Raw genomic sequence first — 8738 nt, 5'->3', positions numbered from 1 at the left:
TCTACATAAATAATGAAATTCACTTAACTTGAGTCAAATAAGTATGTTTCCTTATGAAAAAGCATGCAAACCGATTGCGAGTATGGTCAAATATTTTACATTAAAGATTCTCCAGGCTGGAAAATCCACTGCTCTCTGTTAACAAGGTTTGAAAGGTATTGTTAAGTTGACGCAACAAAGTGAAACAAATAAATTTTTAAAAACTACTAACCATGTAACTCTTTTCCTACAAAATTGGACATCTGTTCTCAATGTTCACTAAATAATTATAATCTAGAAACTGTAACACATTTGTTTTTTGACAGTTTCATATACACTAGAGCAAGTTTACTGCTTCAACCCCCAACTAAATGTAGGCTTTCTGTATTTTAGTAAATGTATTTCATTTCTTCCTTTGTTCTACCTCAAACATGAAAGAAAAGTGTTTTAAGAGTGTTTTATCTGAAGGTGTCTACTTTGTGTTTTTTATTATTTCATTGTAACTTATGTATGTGCTTCATTTTTAACCATTTGTTTATTTTATTTTGTATTAGGCTGGCTCTGTGCTGTCATCCCCTGTACATTTTCTATGTTCCAAATAATAATAATAATATAAAAAGACTTTAAAGAGCATTTAAAAATAGTTTCTCCGATTGAGTAACCTGACGTATATGTGACATCATCAGGCAGCGACGCCTGATCGCTCTCCGCACTGCGCATGCGTAAATTGACAAGTCCTTGGACGCTGCGATAGCTGTAGGTGAAGCGGTATCGCAAGGGACGTACTGTGAAAATGCAGTCCTGGAACCATCTGTATCGCACACTTGCCACGGTAATAAACATTTACTGGGCAGAATAGATGCCACTTAAATATACCCACACTCCATTAGAACAATACGTAGATGACATGGAAAGAAAATGCAATATTATGACTGTCTAGGCCCAACTTGCTCGCATGTCAGCGTTGTGACTTGTCAGTTCGGTTTACAGGAACACAGACGAAGTGGAGTGATGTAAATGTATTTAGCCGAAGACATCTATATTTATCTATATATGCACTTTAGAAAGTGCCAATGCATATTAAAACAAACGCAAACTGGATGTGTAACCTTTGGTTAAACATGCAAAGGGTGTGTAATTTCAGCTATTGCCTTTTGTTAACCTTCTTGGTCATTTGCCATCTAGATTACATCACTCTGATCCAGATATAGACTGCGTTTCAAAATCTAGTTGGATTCCTACCAAGACTGCTTTTTGGAATAAATATATGATTCCCATAAAATGCTGTATAGGCAGGCAGCTCTCCAGGTCTTGATACAACCAAATTGTTCGTTGGAGAAATTAAGTTTGTTGTTGGTCATGCTTGTTCTACTTAACAGTTATAGAAAAATCATGATCAACAGTTAAAGCATCTTTCTGTTTATTTAACTAACTATGTTTAGATTTGGTTCATCATTACTAGTCAGTGCAGTAAGCAACAGCTAATGAGGGGAAATAAACATTCCCCTATTACCTAATTTTGTCTCCTGTTCTTTGTAGATGTAAAGTATTTATTTATACATTTGTTCTATTAAAATTCTGGTGTTGTTGTTTTTTTCTTTTCTTTCAATACAGCGAAGTCAGCACCTCCCCTGCAAGCTACAAGGTGCCACAGTCTTATCTGCAAGAACGTATGCTGACAAAGCAGCAAGTAAGACTACTTAAAGTAACAATAGATTATAATGCGATTACATTAACAAACCATCGGCCATGCTCCTCTATTAAAAAACTTTAATGGTAAGTTAAATCATATGAAAGTCAATGATGTAGGAATATTGAAATAATTGCACCCTGTCTTGTTATAGTTGATGCTGATGTCACAGTTGTGGGCTCTGGGCCTGGAGGGTACGTTGCCGCCATCAAAGCAGCCCAGCTAGGTTTTAAGGTATCAGGTTTTCACCCTGTAAGATCACAGATATGTCATCAGCCGTCGTTTGTTTGTGCTAGTAACATGCAACCTTTTACAGACGGTATGCGTGGAAAAAAATGACACCCTTGGAGGCACGTGCTTAAATGTGGGCTGCATCCCATCAAAGGTATGTTCTTTCAACGGTATAGTGAGTTCTGCTCGTCATAACAAGCAACAATGATTATCTATTTTCATAATGATTTGTTCTCATTTAAGGCTCTTCTAAACAACTCTTACTTGTATCACATGGCTCATGGGAAAGACTTTGAAAGCAGAGGCATTGAGAGTAAGTTCAAATGTAAAGATCACATGACGCAATAAGCCCACGTTTAAATGTTTTATCCTGACCTCTATGTCAAAGATTTACAGTGGCAAGAAATAGTATATGAACCCATTAGAATTACCTTATGAATAAGGTAAAATGTAATTTGTTGCAAAATGTAATACATCATTCAAACATTCACAAGGTAGGTTGGAAATAGTATGTAAACCCCAAGATTAATGACCTCAACCAAAGCTAATTAGAGTCAGGAGTTGGCAAACCTGGCATCCAATGAAGGAAACCAGATTTTTGGGTTCAAGCTACCTTGACTTATAAGAAGCAAGGATCGTTGCAAAGGGTTACAAAGTTATCTTGAAGAGCTTAGATATCTGTCCACAGTTAGACAAGTTGTCTATAAATGCAGACGATTCAGTACTGTGGCTACTCTCTCTAGAAGTGGCCATCCAGCCAAGATGACTCAAAGGGCACACGCAGAATGCTCAATGAGGTAAAAAAGAACCCTAGAGTGACAGCTAAAGACTTGAAGGAATCATTGGAACTGGTTAACGTCTCTGTTCATGAGTCTACTATATGAAAAACATTAAACAGTCTTGGTGTCCAAGGCAGGACACCATGAAGGAAGCTGCTGCTTTCCAACAAAAAGATTGCTACCTGCTGAATTTTGCCAGAAATCACTTTGACACTCCACAAAGCTTCTGGGAAAATGTTTTGTGCCTGGGAAAAAGGCACTGCATACCAACATGAAAACATCATGCCAACGGTGAAGCACGGTCATAATTTGGGGCTGCTTCGGGAGGTCTGGAACCCATCATCGAGGGAAAAAGTTATTCTTTTTAAAAAATGTAAGTTTAGCAAGTTATCCTATAGGCTAATATCAGGGTGGATGTGCACTGAAGATCAGTAGAAGTTGGGTGATGCAGCAGGACAATGACCCTAAACATCGAAGTAAATCCATTACCAAATGGCTTCTAAAAAAAGAACATACATCTTTTGGAGTGGTCCAGACCTTAAACCAATAGAGATGCTGTGGAATATCCTCAAGAGAGCCGTTCTAAGTAGATACACTAGATTCCTAAGAATATGACTGAGCTGAAGCAGTTCTGTATGGAAGAATGGTCCTTCTGAACATTTTGCTGGTCTAATCCGCAGCTACTGAAAATGCTTGGTTGAGGTTATTGCTGCCAAAGGAGGAGTGACCAGTTATTAAATCCAAGGGTTTGTTTAATTTTTCATAACACTGAATATTTAATATGATGTTTTTAATATAGACATGAAATATTATAATTGTGTGTTGTTAGCTTAATCACATTGTGCTTTGTCTATAATTGTGACTGATGCAGATGAGATCACATTTTCTGACCAATTAATGCAGAAAACCAGCCAATTCCAAAGGGTTCGCATACTTTTTCTTGCCACTGTATTTTAATGCTTTTTCTCTGGGAGAGTGCTTTTAAACTATAATAAATGTGTTTTGTTTACATGAAATGGTTAATATATGGTCTTTTAAATTTGATTGGTGATCTCTTAATGATTTACTGTGCATTAGTTCAGGGGATCTCATTGAACCTGGAGAAGATGATGGGACAGAAGAGTGGGGCTGTCAAAGCACTGACAGGAGGAATCGCCCACTTATTCAAACAGAACAAAGTGAGACTCATTGATTTCAATAGTGCATTATTCCACACCTAAATCTGTTTTTCTTAATATTGAATAAAGTCTATCATAAAGTCCGAAATTTCCTCTGACGGACCGCCACTGTGAACAATGTGTTTTAGTTTAGTTTTTAACAGAATTATAATATTTCTGGAATTATAGGTAACTCATGTCAATGGGTTTGGAATGATAACTGGTAAGAATCAAGTGACTGCAAAGACTGCTGATGGAGATCAAGTCATAAACACTAAGAACATCCTAATTGCCACTGGATCAGAGGTCACCCCTTTCCCAGGGATTCAGGTATATCTGCAATTGACAAAGAGCCTAATTTGCGCAAAGCAACGTTTATATAAATATTTACAGTTAGGGGTTGTGTCATGCTTTTAAACTATAATTTTAATCGTCTTGTTTGCTCTTTTAAAAGATTGATGAAGATACGGTAGTCTCTTCCACTGGTGCTTTGTCCCTCAAGAAGGTTCCAGAAGAGCTCATTGTGATTGGAGCTGGAGTCATTGGGGTGGAGTTGGTGAGTGGCCTATTGGAAGGTTTGCAGATTTTAGTAAATTAGTTTGGTTTGCCATTCCTTTTACTGATCAGTAGGGTTCCCACGGCCATGGGAAACCATCAGGGAATTCTTTAAGTTGTGTTTTCCAGACCTAGAAAAGTAATTGAATTAAAAAAATCTAAAAGTCATAGATATTTCTCTAGTGAATATATATGGTTGTTCATAGATGGTATATGCCTTTGTTGAAATTATCAGTCCACGTTATTTCATTTTCATTGTTAAAAATCGTGTTTAATAGTGGAATTCCTACTATTCCATCTACATTACCCATGGGCCAGTGTAGAAAGTTCCATCAATCAGTACTCACGTCAGTAGAAGTGATCAAAAGTTTGCGGCTCGTAGCAGTGCAGCGGCTTCTCAGTTGTCGGCTTGCATACAAATCCCCTGTATGAATTGGTTTTAGTCTTTTGCCTATTAAATTATTTTATTGTATGTATATTTTATATAGGACGGTGCTGGTCCTGAGAATGAAATAAGTACTCATGTGTCAACATGTACAGAATGACAATAAATACCTTGAATGCTTCAGAGAACTGCATCCAACAACGCCAGCCAAACAAATCCAGCCATGAGTGCCGCTTCATGATGCACTGAGAATGATGCAATCAAGTCGGTCTTCATACACCCTTTAAAGTTTTATCTGAATATTTTCCATTAAACTTGAAATATATTATTTCCATACCTATAATCAACAATAGTTTTTTTTTTATATGATTACATCATTAGCAATGATTCAGGGGATTGTAGTTCGTACCCTCATGAAAGATGTTAGTTCACAGTCTTGTTACTTTTGTCTTTTTGTCCGATTTTCAAATACTACTTTCTTTCAAAGCAAAGTTTGTAATGTTATGATACCTCAGAGCTGGGTTTTTTTTTCTTGGCTCAGAACTCTTTTTATGAAGGATCTTATGAAAAGCCTTTGCAAAAAATAGAATAGGAAAAACACTTCTGGAACCAGGATGGCTGAAATGGTGGGCGGTCTCTGTTATGCTATATTGATCAATTTTGCTAGTGAAAGTTAATATTTGTAATGTTTGTGTATTGATGATGATGATGCTCTAAATTGAGATTGATTTATGAAGTGTAATGCAGATTCATTGTACATTTTCTCAGGGGTCTGTGTGGCAGAGACTGGGTGCGAAAGTCACAGCAGTAGAGTTCCTTGGCCATGTTGGTGGAATGGGCATCGACATGGAGATCTCCAAGAACTTCCAGCGAATTCTTCAGAAACAAGGCTTGAAGTTCAAACTGAGCACCAAGGTCATGGGTGCGACCAAGAGACCTGACGGCAAGATCGATGTGGCGTGAGTGCAGCGTTACTACAGATGCTGTCTATGATCCTAGGTTTCTTTACTGGCAGAACCTCTAAGGGCTTTTCACCTATTTCATTGTTTCTGCTGCTCAGTGTGGAGGCTGCTGCTGGTGGCAAGAATGAGATGCTCACCTGTGACGTTCTGTTGGTGTGCATTGGTCGCCGCCCCTTTACCGGTAACCTTGGCCTTGAGAGTGTCGGTATTGAGCTGGATAACCGTGGAAGAATCCCAGTCAACGGCCGCTTCCAGACCAAAGTGCCAACGTAAGGAAATTTAAAATTAGTTTTCCTGCTTTAATCTAGACAACATGAAACAACATTTAGAGAGTAGGATGATTTCTTTAATGTTATGTTTTCTGAGCAAAATAGAATACTTGGTGGGAAATAGTGTAGGACTTGATTTTCTTTTTTTATTGAGATTTGATTGGATCGCTATTTGATGGCTAGAACAAAATGAAACTTTCATTATGCCATTCAGAGGCAGAGAAAGTTATTTGATAGAGTTTTATTAAAGAAAACATTTGCATTGATGAATTATTCATCAAGAAGACCAGGGACATTTATTAAGAAAGTAATGAGGACCAATTTTACGTGTGACTTGCTTAAACTATACACTACTACAAATATCAGTATACTTTCTGAAGTCCTAATTTCCTAATTAGTTTTTCTGATCACTTTATAGTATCTATGCCATTGGAGATGTGGTAGCTGGACCCATGTTGGCACACAAAGCTGAGGATGAGGGTATTATTTGTGTTGAAGGAATAGCAGGGGGAGCCGTCCATATCGACTACAACTGTGTGCCCTCTGTCATTTATACACACCCTGAGGTCGCCTGGATTGGCAAGACAGAGGAACAACTCAAAGATGAAGTGAGTAGGGTATAGGGATTTCAAAAGTACTGGTACTTTGATATCAAGTTGATACTAAAGTAAAACAAAGATAACAGTCTTTCTACAGTATTGGTAATTCAGAGGACCAATTCAATTTGGTATTCTAGCACTGAATGACATACCGCTGCTTTTAAATGTTTATATTCGTCCATACATTATAAAGAGCACTCGTGCCTAATATTTGTAGTAAAATACTTTCTCTAACAATCTTTCATCTTAACAGCTGCCTGCCCTTATGGACACCATGAAATTACTTTGTTATTTTATTTGTTTTCCTATTAACTGGAAGTTGTGTTGGGACATAATCTATTGCCGTGTTCCATGCGAAGTCAGAGGCTGGCATACTCCAGTTTAAAAACCCCACTTCTGATCTCAAAGCTCACCATTCAATCATATTGGATGGTATAATATTCACACCACAGGGTGGTGCCATATCTCATCAATAAAATTGTGTTCTTATGCCAATTATGGCTTGCATTCACTTTAAAAACAACAAGAGAAAAGTGTAAAATAAGGTATAATTATATTTGAATTTAAATGGATAGTTCACACAAAAATGAGAATTCTCTCATCATTTACTCATCCTCATGCCATCCAAGATGCGTAGGACTTTATTCTGCTGAACACAACTGAAGATTTTTAGAAGAATATTTCAGCTTTGTTGATCCATACAATGCAAGTGAATAATGGCCAGAACTTTGAAGCTCCGAAATGCATAAAAGTAATCCATAAATCTCCAGTGGTTAAATCTATATCTTCAGAAGTGATATGATAGGTGTGGGTGAGAAACAGATCAATATAAAAAAAGTCCTTTTTTACTATAAGTTCTCCTCCCTGTTGCCAAAAACTGCTGTGTTTTGCAGGGCGTACCATATAAAGTGGGCAAATTCCCCTTTGCGGCTAACAGCAGAGCAAAGACAAATGCTGATACAGATGGACTGGTGAAGATCCTCGGCCACAAGGATACAGACAGGATGCTGGGCGCACACATTCTGGGATCGGTAATAATCTCTCTGCCTTTTTTGTTTCAGTGTAGGAAATCATTTTTTAATTGTATGATAATTCATTTTATGACAATTACTTTTCTGCAGGGAGCAGGGGAGATTATTAATGAGGCTGCATTAGCTATGGAGTATGGGGCATCATGTGAGGATGTTGCAAGAGTGTGCCACGCCCACCCTGTACGTGTCTCTTGTGTAGTGTAGTGCTTTTCTGTATTGTAAAGCATTCTGATTAATGAGCACTAATCTTTGCTTTGCTAAAAAATATCAGCTTTTTTGAACATTACTTTGTGTGTTGACCAAATTTTTCCTCTTTTCCCAGACTGTGTCAGAGGCCTTCAGGGAAGCTAACATTGCTGCTTCTTTTGGAAAAGCTATCAACTTTTAGATTTTCTGCACATACACATGTATATAAATGTCTGCTGCATATTTTTATTTTTCCCCTAACGGTCTACACACTCTGGAGTTTCTCTCTGGGCTTACAGATGTATCCTTCATGCAAACATTCAGAATAAACCTGTAAAACATTTAGTATGTTATTTAATTGTCCTAATAAAGGAGTCTGGGCCTTATGTTGAACTTTGTCTTCTTGAGCAAAAGACCATTTGGATTTTATAAATCAGTGTAGGTTACTGATGGATTTCATGCTGATGGTCATAAATGTGACCAAGAGTTTCCTTAAAACCAAAGTTTGCTCGATTGAAAAACATGGTAAATTAAGAGTAACCTCATAATGCTGTTTTAGTTCTTGCTTTCATTAAGTGAGATGTGCTTTTTGCACAGTTTTGACAGATGTATGATACAAATTGATCAAATAAATATTTGAAATGGTTCTCTTATGATTATGTTTATTACTGGTAGCTCTTAATCTTAAGGGTCATTTAATCTCTTAACAAGGATGGTTTAATATTTGAATGGTTCAATTTATTGGGATTTTTGCAGTTCTTTCATTGATCATCCATCTGTTCCAAACTACAAATAGTAGAAAGACTGGTCTGCAAGCTGGTGTGCGGAAGCTCAAAGCTGCAATCAATGACATAAAAGTAATTATCAACTTGATGAGTCCTTCATAAACATCTAAAAAGCTGTATGATAAAGAAT

The 8738-nt window shown here is 37.2% G+C and overlaps 1 protein-coding gene across 1 annotated transcript; it reads left to right on the top strand.

Moving 5' to 3' along the window:
• The first annotated feature begins 679 nt into the window (after nucleotides 1-679).
• Nucleotides 680-8452, top strand: LOC127638550 (dihydrolipoyl dehydrogenase, mitochondrial-like). Its single transcript, XM_052120123.1, has 14 exons — nucleotides 680-811; nucleotides 1594-1669; nucleotides 1824-1903; nucleotides 1986-2054; nucleotides 2144-2213; nucleotides 3757-3857; nucleotides 4026-4166; nucleotides 4291-4392; nucleotides 5545-5735; nucleotides 5837-6007; nucleotides 6426-6615; nucleotides 7500-7637; nucleotides 7728-7817; nucleotides 7960-8452. The coding sequence occupies exons 1-14, from the start codon at nucleotides 773-775 to the stop codon at nucleotides 8023-8025; spliced, it is 1524 nt and encodes a 507-aa protein (XP_051976083.1). The 5' UTR covers nucleotides 680-772; the 3' UTR covers nucleotides 8026-8452.
• The last annotated feature ends 286 nt before the right edge of the window (nucleotides 8453-8738 follow it).

Source organism: Xyrauchen texanus, chromosome 46, assembly GCF_025860055.1.
Source record: "Xyrauchen texanus isolate HMW12.3.18 chromosome 46, RBS_HiC_50CHRs, whole genome shotgun sequence".
NCBI lineage: Eukaryota > Metazoa > Chordata > Actinopteri > Cypriniformes > Catostomidae > Xyrauchen > Xyrauchen texanus.
This window is presented reverse-complemented; position numbering and strand designations above follow the sequence as displayed.

Bases quoted from the DNA above. Each gene is read 5' to 3' on its own strand.
- LOC127638550 (XM_052120123.1), top strand. From the start codon at position 773: ATGCAGTCCTGGAACCATCTGTATCGCACACTTGCCACG. The intron at 1,670-1,823 runs GTAAGACTACTT...GTCTTGTTATAG, and splicing joins GTATGCTGACAAAGCAGCAA to TTGATGCTGATGTCACAGTT. The intron at 4,167-4,290 runs GTATATCTGCAA...CTCTTTTAAAAG, and splicing joins CCCCTTTCCCAGGGATTCAG to ATTGATGAAGATACGGTAGT.